This window comes from Protopterus annectens, chromosome 6.part1 (assembly GCF_019279795.1).
Source record: "Protopterus annectens isolate FY-2018-M chromosome 6.part1, PAN1.0, whole genome shotgun sequence".
Lineage (NCBI taxonomy): Eukaryota > Metazoa > Chordata > Ceratodontiformes > Protopteridae > Protopterus > Protopterus annectens.
This window is the reverse complement of record NC_056738.1, coordinates 36,547,482-36,574,221: the sequence shown is the minus strand read 5'-3', so window position 1 is coordinate 36,574,221 and position 26,740 is coordinate 36,547,482. Positions and strand designations below refer to the sequence as shown.

Below are 26,740 nucleotides of genomic sequence, written 5' to 3'. Positions count from 1 at the left end.
GGTTGTCCACTGAACACAGAAGGCGTTATGACAGATCTGGGAACACAGGTTGACAGCAACCTCTCTTTTGACCACCACATTGCCACTGTGGTCAGAAAGTCCTTCTATGTGGCACATCTCATTACTAAGTGTTTTGCATCCAAGAAGAAAGAGGTCATTGTCTCCCTCTACTCTTCCCTCATTAGGCAAATCATCGAGTACAATGCCCCATTTGACATGTACCTCACTAGACACCTGCAACAACTGGAAAGGCCACAAAACTACCTCACAAAGAGGATCCTATATAGACAGACGCAAAAAACTCCAACTAGTAGTTTTGTTTTGTTAGGATTTAAGATGAGTTGAATATTAGTGATCTACCTTTCTACTGAGGCAAAAGATTCCTGGGCGAGGTGCTGTAGGATGGTGAGAGATGGGGCTGAGCAGATTAGGGTGGAATCATCTGCATACTGGATTAGTGAGGCCTGCAGGGTAGAGGTATGTAGGTTATTGGTGAAGATAGAAAAGAGTAGTGGACCCAATATGGAACCTAGGGTTACACTAATGGTAGTTGGGAGTAGAGGTGAAAAAACTCCTTGCCACTGGACAGCTTGTTGTCGGTCTGATAGGTAATTTTTAAACCAAGCAATAGTGTTGGGGGTAAAGGCTACAGAGGTTAGAGTATCTATTAGTATGGAGAGAGAAACCATGTCAAATGCTTTGGAGAGGTCAAGAAATACAGCAGATACATATCTTTTGCTATTTCTATGTTGGTTAACCAGGTTTGTAATGGAGAGAAGGGCAGTGGTTGTGCTGTGGTATGGGTGGAAGCCATGTTGTGTAGGGAAGAGGAGATTGTTTGAGTTTAGGAAATGCATGACTTGAGAGTGTATGCATTTCTCTAGTATCTTTGATAAAGGAGACAGAATAGCAATGGGGCGGTAGTTTGAGAAATCATAAGAGTTTCCACCCTTATGAAGAGGAATAATGTAGGGGATTTTCCACAGTCGAGGGATATAGGATTCCTGTATAGAGTGGTTGAGAAGGATTGAGACTGGGTAGGATATGGAGTCGGCAGCCATTTTTAGGAAAAGTGCTGGTAAACCATCTGCTGCCAGAGTAGTGGGTTTAAGTTTTAAGAGGTGTTTTTTTTATTGTAGTGGTTGAGACCGGTGAGAAAGTAAAGGGAGATAAGTTGTTAGGAGCTACTGACATGGATGAGTAGCTATTTTTGGATAGTTGAGTAGATAGAGATTTAATGAATTCAGTAAAGTGTTGGTTGAATTTGGATGCTATATCGCTATCTATGTTTGTGGAGGTTGAGGTGAGAGCTAGTGTGGTGGTTTTACCCAGTTTTAGTAGGGAGTTAATTGCATGCCAGAACTTTTGAGGGTTGTTGGAGTATTTGTTTTGGATGCTTAGGTAGTAGTTCTGTTTATCATGCTTTGTCTGTTGTTTGACCTGATTCCTAAGGTGTTGATAGTTTTGTTTGGAAAGACTTGTCTTTCTTCCAAGTTTTCCATGCCTTATCTCTGGACTTTAATAGGGCTCTAGTGGACTTACTAAGCCATGGAGCATAGTGAAGTTTAGCTCTAATTGTTCTTATGGGGGCTATTAGGTCTAGGATCTTAGTGAGAGTAGTATTAAAATAGTCCACAGCTTGGTCCAAGTCAAGGGTGCGTAGTGGTCCCCAGTTACATTTTTTTAATGTAGTGTTGAGATCTAGAGGGTTAACATTGCGATCATTTCTGACTTGTCTATAGACTGTAGGTTTGGGTATGTTAAAACGTTTTCATAGGAGGAAAGTTGGGAGGTGGACGCTAAGTCCATCTGACAAACAACCTATTTGGTAATTTTGTTCTGGGTAGTTTACTAATGTCCAATCTAGTATAGATTCCTTATGGGATTTTTTATCTACTCTAGTAGGTTCTTGAATGAGTTGAGAGAATCCATGCAGGTTGATGTGGTTAGTGGGGTTTTTAGAATTGCAGTCTAGCCAATCAGTGTTTAGGTCTCCTAGTAGAATAGTCTCTTGTGGGAGATTATCTTTTGACCATTGAAGAATCTCCTCAATTATTGGTGAGTTATTACCTGGAGGGATATACGCACAAAGAATATTCATACTCTTTTTCGTGTTTAGGAGTAGCACAAAGCCTACGATCTCAGCAGTATTAAATTTTGGTAGAACAGTTAGTAGAGGTTGTAGAGTAAGTGTATTTTTATAGATAATTGCAATGCCCCCTCCCTTCTTTCCTGTCCTATCTAGTGTTAGGATATTATATCCTGGAGGGAGAATTTTCTCATTCTGTGTGCTGGGTTTTAGCTAGGTCTCTGTTACGGTTATAATGTCAGGGAAGTTGTGTTTTATGAATGCGTGTAAGTGAGGGGGTTTGTTTGATATACTGGGAGAGTTAAGGTTGTCAGGGGAGTAGTGAGTTATGAATGTGTGTACGTGAGGGGGTTTGTTTGATATACTGCGTGAATTAAGGTTGTCAGGGGAGTAGTGAGTTATGAATGCGTGTAAGTGAGGGGGTTTGTTTGATATACTGCGAAAGTTAAGGTTGCCAGGGGAGTAGTGAGTTATGAATGTGTGTAAGTGAGGGGGTTTGTTTGATATACTGCGTGAGTTAAGGTTGCCAGGGGAATAGTCAGTTATGAATGCGTGTAAGTGAGGGGGTTTGTTTGATGTACTGCAAGAGTTAAGGCTGTCAGGGGAGTAGTGAGTTATGAATGCGTGTAAGTGAGGGGGTTTGTTTGATGTATTGTGTGAGTTAAGGTTAATGAGAAGTAGATCTGCTGTGTGTTTGTTTGGGGGTACAATGTTGCCTGGCCCTGGATTTGGGTGAATATCTCCTGAGGTAAGAAGGCATTTCTTTAATAATAGATGAAGTCTGATTGTTTGTAAAATGTCTATGTGGAGTTTGCATGATATTTTTTTAGTGTGAGATAGTGGAAAGTACTTGTGTAAAAGTAATGTTGTGTTGTTATTAAATACAGAGGGGGCTATTTGAAAGCTTATGTGGGTTTTTGTAGGTGTGAAGGTATGTGTTGTATGGTAGGTGGTGTGGGGTAGTGGTATGTATGTGTGTGAGGATGTAGTGTAGGTTAGGGTTGTGAGGGTTAGTAGAAGAGATGCAAGGAAGGAAAGCATGGTTTGTGTCATAAAGTAGTTTAATCCAGGAAACACTCAACAATACATAAACGCCACAATACTCGTACACTTTTGTCGTAATTCAGACTTCATCAGACACTGGCAGAGTGCAGTACTCCTTTTTTGAAGTGTTCCTCAGAAAATAGCTTGCAAAACAGTTGTCTGTGTGAGCAAAACATACACACCATGTACTATATGTACCATGTACAATATGGAGTCCTGACATTTAGAAAGGAAGAGTGAACTAGAGAGATGTAGAAGAAAAAAAAATTATCAAAAATAAATAACCAAAATCCACTTATCTCCGACAAAATTCCCTGAGCACAAACAACCACGTCTGTAATGTTCAGTAGCAAATGAGATCTGAGGCAACTTGCTCTGAAGCTTGGACATGGCTGAAGTCAGATCCAATATGGATCAGAGTACCAAATGTTGAGGAATGGATGGAAGAGACAACATCAGATAAAGAGTTCCTTAAAATAAGGTAGTAGAATCTGCACACATAAGAAAGGTTAATAATTATATTACTGTTCATTGAAATATGTGTTTGTGATACTTAACCCCAGCCAAATTTGCAAAAGAGAGGGAGAAAGACAGACATGTGGTACCACACTGTCAACATTTTATATTTAATCAAACTTTTTATTAATAGCAGTTATACCTTATGAGCTTTCTCCCAGTGCCCAGCATGTGTGTACATATCAATTGCATCTTTTATTCTGTCACCTTTAAGATAAAGTCGCTCTGCAATCTGAAAAAAAAAAATATATATATAGCGTTAAATGTAAAATAATGAACTTTCAATATTTTTTTGCAGTATTTACGATATCTTTATTAAATTTCTACATATATATAAATGAAACACATACAGAATTATATCACTTTAGCTGCAAACCGTTACATCACAGACACCACTGAAACAACTGTAGTTGTAAACATTATAAATCACGTATAAACCTTCTAGTCATTGTCAGTTAAGCATTATATAGCTTTTTCAAATCCTGCCTCTTAAAACAAGTTTATGCTCTGCATACACTGTTCCCCACAATTCCCATTTTTCCCACAATTCCCATTTTTTTCTATGTAGTTTGCTCCTTCCCTTTTCTAAAGATTCCAATTCCAGTTGTTTTATCTCTGCTACCACATTCACTACTTCTAGTAAAGTTGGTCTAGACTTTGATTTCCATTTTCTAGTAATTGCTTTTTTGGCAGCCACCATAATTAGACTCAGCAAGGCTTTACTATGTCTAAGCAATTCCAATTCCATAGCATAACTCAAAATAATCATCTCCCCAGCCAATCCAAGCCACTCACCCAGCATCTCCAATAGAGCGGCCTGCAGGGAATCCCAAAAGTCTGCCAGCTCATCACACCTCAAAAAATACATGTTCCCAGCTACCTCTTTCTTGCCAGTCACACCTCCAGCATTTGCTATCCACCTGATGAAAAATTCTTTGGAGTCTACTTGGGGTATAAAAATACCTATGTAAACATTTCCAGGCAAAAATCCTAAATCTTCTAGACTTTGTTGCATATTTGGGAGATATACATATATCCCCCCATTGTCTCATTGTGAATTGCTTATCCAATCTTTCTTCCCAATCCTTTCTAAGCTCCTCTGACTGATTCTTGTAATTATCATACAGTGTTTTATATGCTTTACTAATTATTCATTTTCTAATGGCAGCTCCTGTTCTAGAGTCTATTAAAAACTCTACTAATGCTGGTCTTTAATTTAGGAGGCCCCCTATTTCTTTCCCTTTGCCTATACTCTGATATCAATCCTTGATAGGGAAGGCAATATCTAACCTGCAGTCCAAATAAATTTTTGGCCTCTTCCCATTCTACTACCTTTCCCTTCCTAGTAATTTGCTCCCAATACCTTGGTTCCTTTGCCAATTTTCTCCAATAAATTCCAGCCCCCTCTTGCCTATTATTTGTATCCCTGACCACAGTCAACACTATCGACAACATCTCTTTTCTCCATTCTCGTACTGGTTTGCTTCTTAGAAAACTCCTTGCTATTTTATGAATATAATACCCTGTATGAATGAATATTCATTATACAATGACCCCCCCCATTAATATTCCAAAACGTGCACGCTGACTGGTCAGCATGCATGTTGTAAATCAGAGTTACAGTAATGGAAAAAGGTCCAGTCGTCCGTACTTTTTCCATTAGTATAACTCTTTTTTTACAGCTGTCTCACTATGTTAAATGAGTTTAACATAGTGAGACAGCTTTAAAAAAAGTAACGGAGAACTTCCTATCTCCGTTACTTTTTTTAAAGGTGTCTCGCTATGTTAAATGGGTTTAACATAGCGAGACAGCTTTAAAAAAAATTCTCCATTGCTTTTTTTAAAGGTTGTTTCGCTATGTTAAACTCCTTTAACATAGCGAGACACTTTGTAAAAAGCAATGGAGATCTTGCTTTCTCCGTTGCTTTTTTCAAAACTGTCTCGCTATGTTAAATGGGTTTAACATAGCGAGACAGCATTAAAAAAAGCAACGGAGATTCTCCGTTGCTTTTTTTAAAGCTGTCTCGCTATGTTGAACTCCTATGACATAGCGAGACAGTTTGTAAAAAGCAACGGAGATCTTGCTTTCTCCATTGCTTTTGCCCACAGCTCTGATGTACTGCATAAGCATACACATGCAAAGTACATCAGAACTGCTGCAGAATACCAGGCAGCTGTGGCAGGGCAGCAAGGAGGCATTATACAATGCCATTATTTAAGAAAAGTAATTATTTTTTTTCTTAAATAATGTCATTGTATAAAAGCAATAAGCCACTTCTGGGTGTGGGTAATGCTGGATTTACCCACAGTTGTCTTTGTTTGGCCACTCGGGCTTCGCCCTCATGACCAAACCACAGCAACCATGGGTAAATCCAGCATTACCCACACCCAGGCGTGGCTTATTGCTATAATATTACATTTCACAGCTTCACTAATATAAAAACAAGCATAAAGTAAACTATGGAATTTGCAGATAACTTACTCTATCAACTGACTTGGAAAAAAAGTATGCCAATGGTTTTAGAACTGCTTAATTTAACTTGACTGCATTTGACTTATTACAGTAATAAATCAAAGAATCAAACTGATCTTAATAACAAAAGGAAATAAATTCAGCTACCAAAACTGCCTTATTTACATTATTTGTGAGAAAAGACATAAAAGATCCAGTATAAAAATCAGTCAAGAATTATAGTATAAAAACAGATAAAAAGCTTTCAACTCTCAGAATGTCAGTAGATGAAATTAATCAGCTGAAAATGTATAGGCTATGGCTGTATGTTTTTTTTTTGACTGGGGCTTTTATCAAACTCTACTTGGTTTCAGCATACTTAATGGATCTGGTCTAATTTTCTATTGGCAGGATGACAGCCCTGTGTTGATGCTTGATAATTTTAGCACAAGACATGAAAATATCACAAATAAATGTACCAGGGTAGCACAGTGGTAAAGTGGTTGGCATTGCTGCTTCACACCACTTAGTTCCCCTATTTGGTTGTCAGCTGGGGTGCCACATGTCTGTTGAATCTGCACATCCTCCTTGTGTTCGCAGGTGTTCCAGTTTCCAGCCACAAGTAAGGCACTAGTACTCCTCCAGACTGTTTGTAGGTGTGAGTGAGTGCATGATTGAGTGAGTGAGTGAGTTTACATGCATCCTGCAATATTTTGGAGCTCTGTTCAGAAGTAGTTCCTCAGACATGCCTCATGTCATGATAGGATCCAACTTTCCATAACCATGAAAGTGCAGTTGTTTAACTACATTCAACATGAAAGTAGATGTCTGATTAGAATAACTGTTGCAGACTATTCACAACAGAAGGGAATTAACCTCAGATAGACAATCCAACTCTGATGCTCTTTCGATGTCATAGCATCAACTGACTTTTCTACAGAACAGGGATGTAAGGCTGCATGGCAGATACAATTTGTCACTGCAGGTATAGAAGCTATGCCCAAAGGATGGAGGAGCCCCCTCCCAAAACCGAAAAGAAATACATCCATGATTAAACTCAAAAGAGAATCCTTTATCGCTGTATATCTCTGGCCCAAAGTATGTATGGATCACTGTTGCAGCAGTACTCATGGCATTTGGGAAGATTACTGAAAGCAAATTGCACTTGGGAAAGTGGAAGCTCATTGAAGACCCAACAGGATGGCAACACTGAATCCTGTCCTGGACTGGATATAAAAATTATAACATTTGATTGAAGGGCTAGGCAGTAGCTTTGTAAATACTCTGGGACACTGACAATCCTGCAAAATATTGTAGAAATGTTATTAGCTATGACACAATGCACTTCAAATTGGTCCTGAAAGGGGTTTCTGTGACATAACAGAAGACAATTAGCCATCCATTTGTAAAAAGCTTGCTTGGTGACTGGTCTGACCCACTTCCTTGGAAGAATATCTATAAAAAGATATTGACCATAATTTTATAGAGACATAAGATGTGGTAGGAGTAAAGACATGCAAATTGATAAACTGTGTGTACATTCTAAAATTTATTTGCAGGGAAAAGAGATTATAGATTTTGTGTCTTTCGGCTTTTCCCGGTTAGGGGTCACCACAGCGGAACTCTGGTCCGTTAATGATTGGCAGTTGATTTTTATGTACTGGCTTGCCAGGCTTGACACACAACCTTCAACGAAGGTACACCCATTCACGCATGTCTCCATGCAGAAGACACTCTAGCGGAGAATCGAACCGGACAGCGTCTTACTGTGAGGTGACAATGCTATCGCAGCACCACCACCACGGGTGGAAAAGAAATTATAGATATATTTACAAAATCTAATGCAAAGTACTTTGGCTCCACAAAGGGGACAATAAATTGCCCTAATAATATCTAGGTAACTTCAGATACTTAAATCACAGAGATTATTTTGAAAAAGAACTAAACCAAGGAGACTGAAACAAGGCACAGGGAGGAGTTGGAACTAGTAGTAATGACCTGTGAACACTTCGGCATCTGTTATTCAATAGGCCATTTAAATAAGCGGGGATTCCTCAAGACTGGAGACATGCACTTGTTAAATTAATCTTCAAAGGAAAGGAGAGTACAACAAACCCAGAGGCATACAGACCAATAAGTTTACTTTCATGTTATTGAAAAATAATGAAGACGGTTATTTTGGATACATTATTATAAAAACTGGAAAGCTTAAAACTTGAACCCATATATCACTATGCATATGTTGAACATTGATCTATAACCACCTGTAATGTGATCTTCTACAACAATATAATTAACAGCTATAAACAGAAAATTGTGCTGTGATGTAACTTACTGTATATAGACTTAAATATAAACTAACATTTGATAGGGTCATGCACAAAATACTAATCCATAAATTAGAATAGCTAGTTATTGATATACTCTTAACAGGATGGACAGCCGCATGACTTACAAATAGGACATAGCAAGTATTACAAAGCAATTGGTGTGGTGAAAGGCCCATACTTCTTTAGAATGCATCCTTCAGCTCTACCTTTTTCATCTGAAGCATTCTATAGTCTGCATGCAGATGACTTGAAAATGGGTAAACTCATTACATGTGTTACAGACAGAACATGTCTGCAAAAGAACTTGACTAAACTGATCATTTGGGCACAGGAAAATAATATGCTGATAAATGCATCAAAAACTAAGAATATGAGACATGGGAGACATTGACTGAAAGGTGAATATTTAATAGAGCACACAGTGACTGAAATTGTAGATTCATTTAAGGACCTGGTTTTTTAATCATACCAACCAAATAGTTAATGATAATAATAGAACTGCAGGTTGTTAGATTTATAAAGTCTAGGAAATCAGAAATGATGACATCATGGTTTGTTAGTTACATTAGACTCAAACGAGTATGAAATAACAATATGGAAACCTTATTAGAAATCAAGCATAAGTAAATTGGAAAGAGTTAATGGAAATATACCAAGGGTATCCATGGATGTGAAAATTTAAGTTATTATGAAAGACTAAAACATCTGAACTTGTACAGTGTCTCACAGAGACATTTAAGAGGAGAGCTTATTCAGATGTATAGGACATTTAGAGACAACTACCTCTGGGAATGTTTGGAATTATTAAAAAGTAGTAGAGAATCATTGGACAACCTATGCACAAGACTATACAGGAATGAGAAGTGTAATAACTGGTTCTCTGAAAGAGCAGCTGATACAAGGAACATACTACCAAAGTACATTAAAACAAGCACTCATTTAGATATTTTAAGAACAGCCTGGGCATTTATTATTGGAATAACTGATCTGAAGTAGTTTACTTCATTTGGTCTTCAACCTGTGGGACCTATGGATACGGATCCGAGCCGGCAAATATTACTAGCATCAGCTCCGAGCTCCAGACTCCTCCCCTTACCCATAATACACCTTCACTGCCTTCCATCACCAGATATCATTTGCCACAATTTGTTATACATCGTGTCTTCAGAGCTCCAGCTAGCAGTGGGTTATTTCTCTACTGTAAGTTAAAAATTTCTGTTTCTTTCAGCCGATCTAGGTTAGTTTAAGTACCCCTTCTTCCCTCCCATCGCTTTGGTGTCGAGTGTAGGTTTGTTTAGATAGACAGTTAGAGTAGTTTGTCTATGGTGCCCCTCCCCCTTTAGTGTTGTCTATAGACTAGTGTGGTGAGTGGGTGTGTGTCTGTTAGAGTAAAGAAAGTTTTTGCCTGTCCTTTTTTAAGGCTTTCTTTCTTTGTCATAGGATGGCTGAAATGCTTGTCTTCAGTCATTGCACAGAGTGTGGCCAAAAGCTCTCCCCAGCAGATGGCCACACTCTGTGTGTGTTGTGCTTAGGTGTGGCCCACCTTAGTGTGGATTTCTCCATTTGTGCGGAGTTCAACCCCCGAGCTTTAAAAGATAGGAAGGCCAAGTTGGCCCTCAAAGGTCTTCTTACTGCTACTGATCCTCTTCCTCATCTTCGGCTTCAGTCACAGCAGCTGCTGTGACTGCCTCTCCCGCTTCTCTTCCTCTGGCCTTCCCTCCCAGGCTGGGGCTCAAACTCCTGCATCTAAGTCTGTGGTAGCAGAGCAGAGGAGAGGTAGAGAAAGAGAGGGAGAGAGAGAGTCGAAGATGAAGGAAAAGAGGATGAAGTCCCCGGACTTCGTTTCTCTGAGCAAGTCAGCACGGACCCGTGAATCCCCTCGGCTCCGGTCTCCGAGGTTCTCTACGGAGCCAGAGGAGGCATGTCCAGTCTCCCGGGCCTCAGTTCCCTGACCCACCAGGTCAGAGTCTGTGGCCTCATCACGGTCGACCTGCTCCTTATCAGATATGGATCTGGATAAGATGATGAGGTGCTTTATCCATACACAGATACAGATGGGGGTCTTGCCAGCCCCCCTCCCTCTGGAGGGGGGAGCTCACTTCCTTTTTTTCAACCCATTTCTCCTTCCCCGATCCAATCTTTGGCTTTGAAGTACTCGGATCCGAGGTTGGGCTTGGTCAGGGTTTTGGCGCAGATGGTACTTGTTTCCTCAATGTTGACAGCTGCCTGGAGCATCTCGGATCTGACCAGTTCAGATCCGAGCCGCTCTCGGAGCCAAAGCTTGGGTGTCAGATCTGAGGGAGTGGAACCTTTTCCATCGGCTCTGACATTGTTGGGCCAGGTCCCCTCCCTCAGAGCTCCGTCCACTTTGGGACTGGCTCCGATTCTCACAATTGACCCGGGAAGACCGGCCTCCTTATTAGCTTCCCAGGAGGTCTGCTCTCCGGCATTTCATGTGGTAGAAAGGGTCTTCTCCATTGGATCGAGACCCCTGACTGCTCCCTCAGACTCCACCCAGACCCCCTTGGCTCTGGCTACGGTCCCCATTGTCTTACCAGAGGGACAGCCCATGCTCAAAGAGCCCCAGACAGTTCTACCTGAAGAACAGATAGCTTGAGAGCGCTTTCCTGAGAACCCCACTGGAGATGTGCTTTGCAAGCATACATGCAAAAGGAGGCACCTGGACTCCCCCGAGTCCCTAACCAAGAACACAGATTTAGATGAGGGAGAGGGCTCCCCAAGATCACCTCCTGAGGATGTCTCCTTTGGAGACATCATGGAGATCCTGCACCAGCGGGGAGGTTGGCCTGCCTCCAAGCCCTCTTCTGATGAGTCTGTGTTTCTGGAGGCTTTCAGCACGGGCCCATCTACTTCCTGGGTGTCCACTCCTGTGGATCCTTTAGTGGATTTGATCGCCTCATGGGTGTGGAAGGTACCAGACACCATGGAGCCTATCCCCAAGTGACCCGATAAAATTTTAAGTCCCTCCCATTGACAGGCCATCCTGGAATAAGAGCTTCCCTGTGGACACCATGGTGGTAGCAGCAGCCACTAAGAGGGAACTATCTCAGGAAAGTTCCTTGGTCCACCCTGCTGACCGAGAGTCACGGAGGATGGACCAACTAGGGAAGCGGGTGTATGCTTCAGCTGCCTTTTCGATCACTGAATTACTTGACCCATCTCACTAGACTCCAAAGCGACCTAGTAAAGGAGCTGGAGGAGTCTCCACCCAATTCCATGTCACAGGAGGACAAGGCTTTGTTCTCCGCGAAAATAGCTACTCTAAAAGTGGTATCAAATACATCCATGTGACTCCTCTCCCATGTTATGGAAGGAGTGGCTAGGGCGGCCGGGTCTGAAGTGTCCATGAGGCATAACGGCTGGCTCAGGTTGTGTCAAATTACCAAACCCTTTAAGGTGTCTTTTTCCAATGCCCCTTATGACAGGTTGACATTTTTCAGTAAGATCGTCAAGGAGACACTAGTCCAGTGTGAGAAGGATGGGAAAACACTGTCTGCCATTGGAATCCGCTTCTATAACTCTCAAAGGTCTTTTTCCCAGAACCAGAGAGGGCAAAAGAAGATATGGTTCCAGAAATCTCACTATTCCCGGGACACTCAGGGTTCTTCTTCCCCTAGAGGCAGAGCGGGACAGAATGGACGCTGGCCCAGAGGCAGAGGGGGGTCTGCAAAACTTTGGGTCTCAAGAACCATTCTCGGACAGACCCGGGAAGCAACCCTGAGGGGTTACCCAGCTGCTCTACTCTGGAGGCAGTCAGGGGATGATTGTCCTTGCACCCAGTGGCGTGGGAGTCCATAACAATGGGCCATTGGGTGCTTTAAATCATATCCAGAGGATATTCTATCCCCTTCGTGGGTCAACGCATATCTCCTAGACACTTCCCAGATGTTCCACCCATGCAAAGGAAGGCAGCAGCACAGAGCTTGGAGAACCATAGCAAGGTCCCACGAGGGAACAGGATCTTTGACCGGGGGTGCCTCATCCAAGTCTGGACAACCTGAAGCTCATGGCTTGGTTCCTGTAATTGCTAGGACTCCTGGACTACCCTTCTCAGTTAGATCCATTTTGGTAGATTCTCATAAGTCTTCAACCAAAAAGGTTTATCGCAGCAAGTGGAAACGTGTTTCTTTCTGGGCCTCTCAGAGGAGTTTAGACACTTTCATGGCTCCTATCTCCACTATTCTTGATTTTCTAGCTAATATTTTCCAGCATGGAGCTAGTTCTTCTGCTGTCAAAGTTCAGCTGGCTGCCATTTCCCATTTTCATGTGGGTGAGAATTCTGCATCCTTAGCATCTTCCAGACTGTGTAAAGCCTTTATCAAAGGCACCTTTTTGCTACACCCCCCCCCAGTCAAAGATCCTGTTCCCTCGTGGGACCTTGCTATGGTTCTCCAAGCTCTGGTCGCTACAACTTTCGAGCCTGCCGCAACTGCAGATCTAAAATTTCTATCGTGGAAAACAGCTTTTCTGGTAGCTATTACCTCTGATAGTAGGGTTTCAGAATTACTGGCCTTGTCCATCAAACTTCTGTACATGATTTTTCATAAAGACAGAGCTTCCCTTCGAACCAATCCATCCTTTCTTCCAAAGGTGGCATCTCCAGTCAACAGCAATCAGACTATAAATTTGCCTGTGTTCTTTCCCAATTTTGTGAACAAGATGGAATACAAGCTACACATGTTGAATGTTTATAGTTACGATTCTATTTATAGAGGACAAAAAATTTTCGTAAATCTGATGAATTGTTTGTTTCCTTCTATAGACCCTTTTTGGGGAAACCTAGTTCTAGGGTCACTATAGCTAGATGGACTTCATCATGCATCCTGCAGGTCTATAAGGACAATGATATGTCTCCTCCAGGTCTGGTAAAAGCTCATTCCACTAGGTCCATGGATACTTCTGCGGCTTCCTGGTCTAGAGTGTCATTGTATGACATTTGCTTTGCAGCTACTTGGTCCTCATCTCATACATTTATTTCTCATTACAAATTGGATTTGACTTCCAAAAAGAGAGCATCCTTTGGCTCCGCGGTGCTCTGGAATATCCTTCCATGAGGGCCTCCCAGGAGTTTAGTAGCTGGGGACTCTGTCCCACATGTTGAAGACCAAATGAAGTAAACTACTTCAGATACATAAGTTATGTACTCACCATAATGTTCTATCTGAGTAGTTGTACTTCATTTGTCTTCAACCGTCCCTCCATCCTTACCCCGAACCTTGGCGCATGATCAGCCTACGGGCTGCAGTATAGGTCACAAGTATGTTATCAGGTCGGTTTCTATGTATAAGTTCAGCAAACAAGATCTGGGGATGAAAGGCAGTGGAGGTGTATTATGGGTAAGGGGAAGAGTCTGGAGCTCGGAGCTGATGCTAGTAATATTTGCCGGCTCGGATCTAATACGGATCCGTATCCCACAAGTCCCATAGGTTGAAGACAAATGAAGTACAACTACTCAAATGGAATATTATGGTGAGTACATAACTTCTTTTTTTGGTATATTGGCAGGCTAGATAGACATTATTTTTCCATAGCTTGAAATATTTGTATGTACATATGTAAAACGCTGATAAAGTTGGAATGGTAGTAATTAACTAGATTGATTATGTGAGCTCAATTTCTGAAACATTGTCTAACAATGATGTACATACTGAGATTAGCACTTAAAATGTTAATTTTAGAAAAATAATATAAAATAATGATTCATGATTTACTTTTTAGTAATGTGATCTCTGATGAGCTGAGTGAATATGCTAAGAGTGAAAACTATATAATTCCTTATCTGTATGGACTTCAAAAAACACACAAAAGTATTTGAAGTACAACTTAAGGATGATTGCTGCAGCTACAGATTATGTCATGCAGGCAATTGTTTCACACTTAAATCACATAGTGGGTATCAATTCCAGACTTTGAAATCAATATTCACATTTATATAAATAGCCAGTTTCTGAAAATAAATATAACTTTCAATACAATTCACAAAAATAAACTAGGTCACCGGTTTACTTGCCTTCATAAGGTTCTAAACATTTAGTAGGAAGGCTACTTATAGATGTAATTTTAAGAATTAGCCAACAGAAAGACGTCTGACAGTGATTAAATATTTAATTCTAAACAGTCCTCAAGTACCATCTTAACAGAACCTTGTAAAGGTATATGAGTGGAGGTGCTATTTTGTTTAGAAAGACTCCAATAAAGTTTTATTTTATTCTTGGAAAATGGCTAGTATCCTCTTGCAAAGCAAAGTAATAAATCACCAGGTCAGTCTTTTTTCACATTTCACATTTTGAACATGATCAGGATGGGTCCACTCTAATGTCATTTGGGAAAAGGAGCTGGAATGGCAAATTCACCTTAACTTCTACAACCCACCTGGACTTGTTTCTGTATGTTCAATTAAATGCATTCTTCAGCTTATGAAACTGGACCACAAATTATTTTATTAATGGTTTTGACATGACATGTTTGCTCCTTTGTTTACTTTTCCTGGACATTTTTTATGTCTGTAGTTTTGAATGTTTCTTCTTGTTTTCTATTCTGCTACAACATATACATATGCATAGTCATTTGCATTTGTTTCCACACATTTTATTGACTGTTTTTTCCCTGTTTTTATGGATGCTCAGTTTTAACAGTGATCTGATGAAGCCCTATGGATGAAATGTTTTTCTTGTTTGATTTATTTTGATTGTATTTTTATCTGTGATTATTTATATGACATCTTTATCAAGGTTACTACAGTGGGTGTTGTTTTCTTGATTCATGTGCCAGTTGTCACACAGACGTGTGCCAGCGCACACACACACACACACACACACACACACACACACACACACACACACACACACACACACACACACACACACACACACACACACACACACACACACACACACACCCTTCTTTATTTCAGCTTTCTGATTTTTTTCCTTTTTAATAGTTTTTTTAAGTTTAGCACTACTTTTGGAAAGATCTTGTTGACAACTTGATGCAAAATAGCCTTTAGTGAAGAAGATTTTATCATACACTGTCCCTTTCTGGAGACAGACTAGGAGTTAATTACTAGTTCTGCACTTCAGTTTATTTAAACTTTGATTTAGTAGTACTCTTTCTGCTTCTTATTTTAGTTTGGATTCTAAAAATATGACTTGTGTTACATTAGGCTAGTTTTAGTTGTAGGCTAAGCCCACTACTATGTAAGAGGTTGTCAATTATGATTTATGACATTTATGATCTCTTGTACTTTTTGTGTGTGTGTGTGTGTGTATATATATATATATATATATATATATATATATATATACACACACACACATATATATATATATATATATATATATATATACATGCACACACACACACATATATATATATATATATATATATATATTAGTTTTCCATGGGTTAATGCTATTATTGAAATATTGAGCTGATGAAGTCCAGTTGGTGGAAAAAAGCGCTTATCATGAATTAAATGTTAAGTTATTCCGGTGACCAAGCCTATTTGAGTTTGTTTCTTTGGTATCTTCACAGAAAATAAATTAACATCTGAAGTTTTGGACCATTCATTACTGTTGCTTAATATTGTAACATTTAAGTGTTTTTATTTTCATTTTTCATAAATATCAAGAAAGTGAAGTCAGTCCTCTACCTTAATGCTAAGGACACTATCTCCTCACATCTCTGTTGTGGTTTTTGTACTTGTTTGTACTGTGACCCACTTTTTGTCATACACAAAGTTCCTGGATGTAAGGCAGATTTACCAGAGGCATTGGTGAGCTTTATCATTTGAGGTTTTCTTTCACATACTTACATCTCAGATGCTCACGGCTGAATACTAGCCTGTGTATCTGAGTGTAAGAGACTCAAATACACAGACTGGATTTGTAAATATTTCCAAATTGGTAAAAATTTAGAGGTGGTATATTTAAAGATTGTGGATATGGGAGCAGACCCCTATGTCATGGGGAGTCTGCAAAAAACATTTTTAGTTAGCTTGCTACCAAATGCAAGGTACAAGCAAATTTGAGTGATTGTCAGAAAGACAGTGGACATTGTAATATGAAAGGAGTTATTATTAACTTATGTGAATGTTCTACTATTTTTTAGGAAAAATGGGGTACAATCTCAATATCAAATTACTGAACACAAGAATCATCAACATCATCATCCTCCTCCTCCTCAACTCCCCTTTTCCCATTTTAACATGGGGTGGTAGTATCACATCAACATTAATCAATGTGACCAAATCACCTACAGCTATTATTTACACAAAGAATAACATCAAAAAGTGTAATTTAAATAATGCAGTTACAAATAATATGCTAGTAAGTGAAGAAAACACTAGATTCAACTTTCAAGTTTTGAAGACAGCTGCAAGGAGAAACAGAGGGGTGATTTTAGAAATATATTGTTAGCACGGAAAAGTAAATTGCAACTAAATAGTTTATTACAGGAAATCAAATGTCAACTATTTTAAGCACATCTAAAGGTTTTACAATTAATAAAATGGTAACTAATGAACCCAAATTATGCCTAAAGCATAAAATATAAATATCTTAGTGGCGTGAATGATTTTTCTTAGTTCCATCAACTGGGTATATATTTGCACTGTATGAACATCATTTAAATAATCTGTAGGGCATTCTCTTGACTTTCTAACTAACTGGCTGACTGATTATTTACAATTTCCTGGACTTCTACAGTTTTACACAAATCTGAAGAATATGGAAGTTCAAATGCCTACAACAGACAGTTTTCTTTTTTCTTTATGTATTTTTGTTGTACAGTGCAGGATCTTTTTTGTGTGTGTGTGGGGGGGGGGGGCTAGAATATTTTGACAATGTGCACAGAGCTTTAATTTTTGTATCATCTGGTCCCAATACTTTAAAAATATCTTCAGATATAGCATTACTCTGTATAACTATGTTAGTTAACACTTTCCCTATTAATTCCCAGCATTTCTTTCTAACAGTCTGTTATGCATTCTTGTCCAAGAATTTCTGAGGTTATGTTCAGTAAATTTTTTACTTCCACATACCAACAAGCAGCTACTTTTAAGGTTTCAGTTGAATAAAATGCAGACTCTACTGAGCACCCATATTTTTGCTCTACACATCTTTGCAAAATATAACCTTCTAGAACAGATTATGGAGAACTTATTAAGAACAGGACAATGCTTCCTCTCATGAATAAAGGCAACCTGGAACATGTGGCTTGAATTTTACCTACATGAGCTTCCTTCTAGCGGCTAGCCTCTATTTCTGTTATACTGACACTGTTTCCTCACATAGCTCTATCACATCTCTTACTGTTGCAACACAGTTTCTCTTTATTTCTCTGTTTTTCATTTGGCTCACATTTTTATCTTATACACATTTGTCAGTTCATTCTTTTAACTGTGTAGGTGAAATTGTACTTGCTCTACACATGTCATAGCTTCTGATGAAGGCAGGACTGTTTCCATTAACAGTAAGGCCTTTATTTCTATCTCTTATTAATGAATTGTGGAACTTATGAAATTTAATGCATTTGCATGCATTCTTTAGTTGAGTGGCATAAGCATCCATAGTCTCTGAAGAACCTTGTACCTTTGATACAATAAATTCTGGTAACTTTTTAGGACTGCAGTAATTCCTACATTTCTCTCTAATTACTTTTTTGTCTTTCTCCTCTTCAATAAAATAAGGAGTTAAGTACATTTAAGGTTTCCCCCCGGGAATGTACATATAGTACATTGTACCTTTTTCATGTTTCTTGGTTAATCCATTTGCTTTGAGCAAAATGTTGAAGTTATGGATAAAATGCTTTAAGTTTTCTACTGATCTGCAATAATCCCTGGTAGTTATAGCTGACCATCTTTTCCACTGAGAATAACATTTCTTTACTTCAAAACACAAAAACACTTGAACGTAAACATTTCTTCATTTCTGCAGATATATCTTTTCGGTTCTGCAATTACCTGTTTATTTTTGACACAAAGCTGTACCTGAATGATGAGTAAATAACACATTCAAAGATGCAGCCTAACCAGAAAGCTGCAGAAGAAGCCAAGGTCCTTGGGGACTGGTCCTTAATCCTTCATGGAAGTCGCTTACTATGAAGAGAATAACAAAAGGAAGTACCATTTGACAACTTCCAAGAAATGGTCTGGTTTGACACTGATCGTCCTTTCCTCTTACTTTCACAGGAGACAAACAGCTGATCAGCTTTCCTGAAGGCTTGAGTCTTGTCTAGGTCATATCTGAGCTGCCTGTGGACATCTCGGGTGTGAATAATCTTTTTTCCCTTATTCTTGGGCCTAGGAAAGAAGACAGAGAAATGAATAGTCTGGCTTAAAGTAAACCCTGTGACCACTTTAGGCATAGAAGAATGGCTACTTCTCAAAGAAACTCTCCCATTGTGAAAAATGAAGTAAAGGACTCACCATCAGTGCTTGTAACTCAGATACTGTCTCCTGGCAGATGTCAGAGCAATGAATGAAACATTCTTCTGTGCTAAAAACTTCAGCTCACCCATATGAGCTGGCTGAGACTGAGAAAGAGTAAGCTTTTTAAGCACAAACTTAAGATAACAAGGAGAGTCCCTTTCAAAAACTTTAATTTGACTGTGGTTAGAAAGAGAAGGAATCAAAGGGCAAACAAACTGAAATGGCCAACAAATGTACTTTGATTAAGGAATAAGCTATGCAAGAGGACAATGAGTCACACAAATATTCAAGAACCAGAGTCAACTGGGCTTGAAGAGGGTACCTACTTCTTGTACTGGCTGGCATCAACTATAAAATATTTTCCACTTGCACATATATAATTTTCAAGTAGCAGGGTTTTCTTTTGCCTCTTTTAGTATCTGCTGCAGATCCTCAGGAAAAACAGTGCCCAGAAAACAATCAAAATTCTCTCATCTAGGCAATTAATTGAAGAACTTTCAGGTTGGGGTGTATCAAAACAAAAAAAGTCTTGTGTGAGTAAATCCAGTCTGTGGGAAGCCTATGGTAATTTCCCTTGGCCAGAATGAAAAGGGAGAACCACTGCTGCCTGGACAAAAGGGAGTCACCACCACAATTTTGGACACTCTGTCTAATTCTTCAAAAGAGCACTGCAAATTAGTAGAAAAGGTGGAAAGAGAGAGGAACATTCCAATCAATAGAAATGATGAAGCATCTGTCTTCTAGACTTGCTTGCAATGAATCCTGAAGCAGATCTACTTTATATGTTTTCCTCACAGCTGGATCAATTCATGGAAGACCCCAGGATAAAGTTTCCATTCTTGGGGGTCTGTCCATGTTCTTTTGAAGTTATATGCAATCACGTTTTGCTTGATGGAATGTATGAAGCTTGAAAAGTCAAACTGAAATGAGTTGCTATCTTGCAGGCCATCACAGCAAGTCTGCATAGAGAGTAACAGCTTGCAAACTCTTGTCCATATATTTACCACATCAACATGGCATTGTCCATGTAACCTTGTGGAGGTCCTGGGGACCAGAGATGATTTAAGACTTTCAAAGCACTGATCAATGCCACCATCACTCTGACATTTATGTGCTCCTGTCTGTCTTGAGGATTCCACACAGCTTGCGCCTTTACTCCTTTTAAAACTACTCCCCATGAAAAGTCTCATGCATCTGTAGTGACAGACTATACATGGGATGGAAAGGAGAATGGGAGACGTGGACTGAAACAGATCTGGTCTACTCACCATAGAACCTCTCTCTTTACAATTCACAACACTGGGATCTGAAAGGACAGAGGGTGTAGTACCTGAATCCAGACTGATCTGAAGTAGCATTGTATTTTCCTCTTATGGAGTCTGGCCAGGGGATGCAGGTAAATCATCAATGTCATAAATCTCAAAACCCAGAGAAATTCCCTTGCAGATACATGGTATTGATTGGAGAAACTCAGGAAGAACTGTTGAAACATCTCTACTATGTCTATGAGAAGAAAGGCTCTTCCAAGGCAGAATCTAACAGACATTCAAGCAATATCACTTTGCGAGAAGAGACAAGAGAAGATTTCTGATATTTGATTTGAAAACCTAGACTGAGTAGAAGATTCTGAAAAATATGAATGCCTTAAATGTGCAATAAGCAATAACTGCAGTTAGATACTTTGTAGATACCTTTGGAGTCATGGAAAGTCCAAAAGTGTAAGACAGAGAACTGATAATCAGAGCCAGACACAACAACATTATAACCAATGCCTGAATGGTTCACCAGTGGAAATGTGATCATAGTCATCCTTTAAACCTAGCTTTACCATGAAAGCTAGAGAAGGAATCAGAGGTACAAAGGACTGAAAGGACAAAAAGATTTAGAAAGGAAATATCCATTACATGCCTCTGGGATCCTTCCACTTTTGGTAAAACAAAAATCCTTGAATTAAAGCATTTAGCCAAGTGGCCATGAGACACAGGTTCTATAACTCCCTGTGCCAAAATCTTATATGCATATTGGTTCATAACTGTATACTAGGCTAATGACAACTGAGGCATTTATAAGCCTAGTCAAATATCTCAAATGTATCCTGTAAGTATATCTGACTTAGAGGTTATTTTGCAAGGCATATGCAATCTAGGTCAAGATTTACAGGCTGCCTCTGTCCATTACAGACACAGGTGCTAGACTTGGGGTATATTTCTAATTTCCCATCCACTAGTTCAAGTTTCTCTTGATGGAGGTTAAGGAAGAGCTCTGCTTCACATACATGGGAAGTTTACTCCAGAGAAGGGGAATTCTCTGAGACCCATACCAGTCCCATCAAAATGTACTATTTATGATGCAAGCAAAGTTTAAATTCCTAGGTCGAATAAAGATAAGTTGTGTAAAATCTTACCACAATGTTAGATGTTCTTCTCTTCACTGCTGCAGTATTCTTTACATAAGGAAGATTGCTTGCCAAGCGACCCAACTTCGACCAGTCTACAAAAGTCTTTAGTCTTCCATAAGGACAGGGTTTTCCCTGGCACCAACCCCTCCTTTATGCCTAAGGTGGTCAACGAGCTATTATTAAACCAAGCAATATTCATTCCCACCTTTTTCCCTTCCCCCAAAACCTCAGCAGGAAGAGTCCTGCATAATTTAGATGTACACAGACAGCTTAGGTTCTACCCGAATAAAACCAAGAATATCAGGAAAACTGACCAGCTGTTCATTTCCTTCCACCCTAGAGCCCTAGGGCTCCTGGTCTCTAAGCAGACTATTTCTTCCTGGATCTCTAAAGTCATCACCTTCTGTTATGAACACCATGGCAAGAGTTTCCCCTCCCCAGTGAGGGCTCATTCCACCAGAGCCATGGCTTCATCTGGTGCTTTTTCAAAGGATTAGACACCAACTACATTTTGGAGGCTGCTACTTGGTTTTCACTTCATACTTTCACCAAACATTACAAACTAGACAACATTTCCAAATATAGGGCTGAGTTTGCTATGGCCATTCTCCATGGCTTTCGGGAAAGCTCCTCTGCCACTGCCTCTGCCCTCTATTTCTCCTCCCGAGCTTTTGCACTCTCCCTCATGTAGAATACTGCAACAGATGAATAGGAGGACAGATGCCCTTCTCTTCTCTGTTGCAGTAGTCTATCCTACCCTCCATTCCCCTGCATTTGTTGTTTCTTGGATGTACCTATGCTATATTCCTATTTCTCAAGCGTTCTCCCGGGGGCACTCAGTTCTGAGGATGGTGCGTGCATACATCACTTTTACAGCCTATGTCTGATAACAGAATACATGCGATGTACCATGCACCCTAGGCAGTAAAGACTTCTGTAGATAGGCCATCATGTTGCTTGGCAGGCAATCTCCCTTATGTAAAGAATACTGCAGCAGAGAAGAGAAGGACATTTAAGATGCTACTTGTTTTGCAAATATGCAAAAGGAATATCGGAGTTAGATACACAGATGCTTTGTATGCCAGGCATAGATTGCTTCTCAACAGTCTGGAGGAAGCAGTACAGAGATAGGGATTTGAGGCAATCTGCATAAGACATGCTGTTTATGCCCAGTATTCTTCTTGTGAGGAACCTCTGTGGACGTTCCAGTTGTTCCATGTGCCTGGTCAAGTACACACCATAGGGGTGTTTAACTCAATGAACAGGTCTGATGAGGGCAGAATGCAGTGGAATACTGACTTCCTTAGTCCTAGATACCATGCATTTGCTAATAAGTTTAGCAACACAGAGTGGTTTCCTTACTACCTTAGAGACACGTTGGTTGAAAGCCAGGTTACTATCTACATATGTACCCAAATCCCTGACTACTTGTTCTAATCTTAGGAATGTGTTATCAATGAGGTAATTTCCTACAGTAGTTTACTTACCAAAAGGTACTATTATGCATTTCCTGACCTTGAGTTTTAAGCCATGGGTTTGGCACCAGTCATTTCTTTAAGTTAATCCTTCCTGCAGGATGTTAGTATCTTGCAATCATTCTATGACTGCTCCTAGTTCACAGTCATCTGCAAATTTGGTCAGCCAGAGGCCCTGGACTTTGGCCTTAATTTCTGAGAAGTAGATGCCAAAAAGGAAAAGACCCAGAGCAGAGTCTTGAGGATCTCCATTAGTGACCAGCTTCTTTGTGGAGATGGTCTCTACTGGTCTAACTTCCTAGGTCTTATCGGAGAGGCAGCTGGCTATCCAACATGTAACATATGGGTTCATGCTATAATCATGAGTTTGTTTACAATGCCCAAGGTGGGTACTGTATCAAATGCCTTAGCCAGGTCAAGGTAGGCAGTATGCACCATTTTGCCATCATCCATTGCTCTGGTGACCTTCTGAAAGAAGTCCACCAGGTTGAGTAGGTATGATCTGCTCATGATGAAACAAAACTGTGCTAGATCCAGTGTTTGAAGTTTTTTTTTTTATGTCCTTATTAATCATTTCAGTAATAATTCTTTCCATGGCTTTGCATATGAGACTAGTCAGATAGTACAGTTGTTTAAGTAAACTTACCATAACAGTAGATGTTCAAATAATCACTGCTGCAATAGCCTTAGTTATAGGGGTTACATCCTGCCAGGGTTACAATAGCTGGCCGCCCTCCAAATCTTCAGGGCACCTTACACATACATAAACCATTAGGCAGTTCAAGCTGAGCTGCCTGAAAAGACAGGTTTGAGTGCCAAGACCTTCAGAGCTTCCATACCAACTGAGAGAGAGAGAGAGAGAGACTAAGCCCCGACAGGACATAGCCAGGAGTAATTATAGATATATATGAATAGATAGATATACCAATACACACACACACACACACACACACACACACACACACACACACACACACACACACACACACACACACACACGCATACACATACCCTGGCGAAACAACATACTCAAAAAAATAAGGAGGATGGTGGGAGGGAGCAGTTACTGGAACAGTGATCATTCAACCATCTGCTGTTATGGTAAGTTTACTTAGACAACTGTGTTATGTTTATCATATTGATCACTGCTGCTATAGCCTTAGATATAAGGGTAGAGCATCCTAGCTTACAACGTATAGGAGGTGGAAGGGGATGGGTCCACGAGCCCTTGGAGAATGGTCCTAGCAAAGCCTGATCTAGACCAAGAGAAGGAATCAAGTTTATAGTGCTTTGTAAAAGTATGTACACAGGATCATGCTGCTGTTTCTAAAATACTTCAAGAATTTAACCCTTTTCAAAAAGCCATAGATGAAGCAGAGGTCTTTGTAGAATGAGCATTGACCCTGCCTGGAACAGTTTTGCTGTGGTGAGAATCACAAAAGGTAATAGCCTGAGACAACAATTTGGAAATAGTCTGTTTAGTCACAGGTCTTCATCTTACTTTCACAAGAAATGAACAATTGATCCGAAGATTTGAAAAGTACAGTTGCATAAATTCCACTTACTTGTAAAAGTGGATGTTCGTAGAACACATTGTCTTACTGGCAATATTGCTAGTAGTGCCCTGTTACTGCTCCTCTGGCAGTCTCTCTAAGATTCAGAATCCTCTCCCTACTTTTTTGTGGCTGTGAAGGACCAAACACCTGGCACAGCAGGATAGTTCTTCACAGACACAAACAACAACCCTCGTTTTTTTTTCCTAGGGCCCAAAGTGAAGAGCAGATAAAAAAACACAAGATTTGCTACTCTGGATCTGGAAGAGGTATCCAGTATCTAGTGCATCACGTAAGTATGGTCTGAGAACCAAGTTGCTACCTCTAGAATACTTCAAGAGTCCACCCCTTTTCCAAAATACTAGTGAAGAGGAAAAGGCCCTAGTAGAATTTGCCTTTATATTGTCTGGATTCACCTTGCTATGGTGGGTGTAACAAAAAAATATCAGAGGGCAACCAGCATGCAATGGTTTGTTTAGAGACAGTTTCACATTTCAGTGTGACATAGTCCTGTCAGGCAGGGGACTGAGTTATTGAAGCATGTCTCACTCTAATTCTAAAGTTATGACAGAACCTAATACATATCAGTTTTTCAGGTTAAGAACTTAAGATCAGCACAAGCTGCTGGTTCAAACTGTGGTAATGTCATTAAAAAAAATAACATCATACCTTGGAAGACCCCCTGATCTTGTTTCCATTTGTGAGGTTCTGCCTTTGTCCTGCTCAGCTTTTCCACATACAGTTTTGCTCTGTTGGGGTGTAGTATGCCTGCAGAGTGAGATTATGCTGTAAAGCTACATTCCAAGCTATTATAGCTAGTCTGCTATGGGGGTATGTCCTGGTTCCCCTCACTTGCTGATTTACCACATGAATGTGGTATTGTCTGTAACAACCTGAAGAGGTCCAGGAGGCCAAAGATGATTCAGAGAGTTAAGTGCCTTGACTACAGCAAGCATCTATTTTATATGTATGTGCTTGTGTCAGTCCTTGGTGTCCAAAATTCCTTGCACTTTTATTCACTCCTGACACTTCTCCCCAAGCAAAGTCCAAAACATCTGTGGTGACTGACTGCTTTGGAGTGGGAGGAGACTGGATTTAGGGACATTTGCGGTGTCCAAGTGATTTATCTTCTGACAAATTCCAGAAATGGGATTTGAAAAGATAATGGGTGTTGGTGATGTGACCAAAGAGACTTCAGATACCACTGTATCTTTCTCATGTGGAGTCTTGGTAGGGGTATGATAAGAATTACAAATGCCATGACACCTAAAATCCTGAAGGTATTCCCTTGTAAATATAGAAGTCTGAGTGGAATCTAGACACAGATCTATTTTTTTTCCTGTGGAAGAAAGGCTCTTTGGACTGAGGTGTCTAGAAGACACACCAGGAACACAACCCTGACTGATGGTGTCAAAAAAGACTCTTGAATGTCCTCTTGGAATCCCAGGATGTGTAAGCAGTCTCTCATTCAAGTGAGAGATTCCTGACACCTTCAAAGACTATAAAGGTAAGCAAGTCATCTAAATATGGAAAAATGTGGATACCCTGTAGTCTTAGATGACGTATAACTGGAGTTAGACACTTTGTGCAGTGGATAATCCAAACAGTTAGACAGAATTGATAATGTGATCCAGAAGCACAGAACTTTAAGCAAAACCTGAAATATGAATGAATGCAGAGGTGAAGATAAGCATTTTTTTAAATCTGGTGCTATCAGAAAACTTAAGAGAGGAAGAATATGTAACATGCTGTGATGTGACAGCATTTTGAACTTGAGCACTATCACAAGTTGGTTTAGGAAAGAAAAATCTAGAAATGGTCTCCAAGCATTTTCTATCTTTCCTTTTTTTGGCACCCAAAACATCCTTGAATAAAAACATCTCAAAAACTGGGAAGGAGGAACTGGCTCTTTTACTTCCTGAGATAACATAAGTTAAAGGGCATAGGGAAATAAAGGAGTTTTGTTCTGGTGGATAAGAAATTACTCCATGAAAAAAGTAATTTCCTCCCACTGCTATCTGTAATCTTGATGCATGACCTTCAGAGCCCATTTGTCTGAAACTATCTGCTGCCAAAGAGAGAAGTGGAAATTCAGAAATTCTTGAAGGAAAAAGGGAATACCAGGGTGGGAGGAGGGGACATAGTAAATACTCATTATGAGTTCTGAAACTGTCCTTTGTTTTGGGGGGAGGGGTTCATGCCTCCTTTTTAGAAGCCCACCCCCGACATTGTTTCTTAAATGTCTGTTTACCAGCATTCTGCTGAGACTATATTTTGTTTCTTGCCAAAACTAGAGAAGACAATTTCCTTAGAGAATCTGGAAAAGGAAGAATGGAAATCTGAGAGATTCCCTGTATCAGTTTTTCCCTCTCATCACATTTTTGATAATCTCTGCAGCAGAGGGAACAAATAATTGACCTCTATCCAAAGGAA

The 26,740-nt window shown here is 39.9% G+C and overlaps 1 protein-coding gene across 2 annotated transcripts in view; it reads right to left on the bottom strand.

Moving 5' to 3' along the window:
* Nucleotides 1-26,740, bottom strand: part of IFT172 (intraflagellar transport 172) — a 3,348,311-nt gene that overhangs the window by 1,722,961 nt on the left and 1,598,610 nt on the right. For both annotated transcript variants that reach the window (XM_044075467.1, XM_044075468.1), the window contains exon 26: nt 3,792-3,881. In XM_044075467.1, the coding sequence (XP_043931402.1) occupies nt 3,792-3,881 (90 nt within the window). The remainder of the gene's footprint in view (nt 1-3,791; nt 3,882-26,740) is intronic.